Below are 1121 nucleotides of genomic sequence, written 5' to 3'. Positions count from 1 at the left end.
GAGGAACAGGCTGTAAGAGAAAAGGCAAGTTCCTTTAGTGCCACAGAGCAGTGAGTTGATGTCTTCAAGCCTGGCATCTTGGCTGGAGTCTTTTACTTGTCTATTAAAGTCTTGTATTTTCCACTCATCGTATGAATTCATGTTACCATTATTTGGGAATGCCTAAAGCAGTGGGATATTGGTGGTTTGGTGGTATAATTCTCACCTTCCGTGCAGGAGACCTGGGTGTGACTGCTGGCAATGCACCTCATGCACAGCCATCACCTGTCTGGCAGTGGAGGACTGCATGTGTTGCTCTGATGCTGAACAGGTTTATAATACCATTGCTCAAGACTTGATTTGCCAGGGATCCAAAGTCAATGCTCTTAACCATGAGTGTCCCTGTAGTGAGAGTTCCACAGTCAAACTGCTTGTGTACAAACTCCTGGTTCCACCCCTCATAGCTGTGTGATGTTGGAAAATTACCCAATCTATCTGTGCTTCAGTTACCACACATGTGAAAAAGGAATAATAATTCCTACTTCTGGTGCTGGGTAGGCCTTTCTGAAATACAATTTGCCATTTCTCTCTTATTTTCAATAAAGTGGTTTGCTTCTGAGAACCCAGCATGCTCAGTTTTAATGAGCCTGAGTAGGGAGAAAGGGATTTACACAGAAGGGAGATATTTGTGTGGAAAGCAGCCATAAAATGCTATATTTGGCTCCATAGCTTTTACCTGTGATCTCCTCAAAAATGGCATGGAAGCCATCAAAGTTCTTAGAGCCATCAGAATGGAAGAGGACATGGAGTGAGGGGCCAGTGCTCCGAATGGGAGCTGGCCGCTCATTGCCACAGAAACGCTTGATGATCTGGCCATCACTGTTGTCTCCATCACGGATCTCAACATAATCATATTGGCACATATAATCAAACTCCAAGCTCAACATGACAAACCTGCGATGGTACAGAAGGAAATAGGTGAGCCCTGATTAGTCCTAAGACCCATGGATACAGTCAGATGATGAGCAGATCTTGGGAGGATGAAGCAATTGGCTTGATCTGATAGGAAAATGGTCCTGAAGGACTTGAGGTCAGGTGAATTTCTTTTACTAGAGAGGTATGTGTGTGTACACTGGATGCAC

The 1121-nt window shown here is 44.4% G+C and overlaps 1 protein-coding gene across 1 annotated transcript in view; it reads right to left on the bottom strand.

Annotated features, from left to right (window-relative positions):
* The window catches only part of PAMR1 (peptidase domain containing associated with muscle regeneration 1), a 105740-nt gene that overhangs the window by 44333 nt on the left and 60286 nt on the right, over positions 1-1121 (bottom strand). The window contains exon 5 of the mRNA XM_007943306.1: positions 716-933. Within this exon, the coding sequence (XP_007941497.1) occupies positions 716-933 (218 nt within the window). The remainder of the gene's footprint in view (positions 1-715; positions 934-1121) is intronic.

Source organism: Orycteropus afer, unplaced genomic scaffold (genome assembly GCF_000298275.1).
Source record: "Orycteropus afer afer isolate SDZICR_OR568_19922 unplaced genomic scaffold, OryAfe1.0 scaffold00103, whole genome shotgun sequence".
Classification (NCBI taxonomy): domain Eukaryota; kingdom Metazoa; phylum Chordata; class Mammalia; order Tubulidentata; family Orycteropodidae; genus Orycteropus; species Orycteropus afer.
The sequence above is the reverse complement of the archived record's forward strand: the minus strand, read 5'-3'. Positions and strand labels throughout refer to the sequence as shown.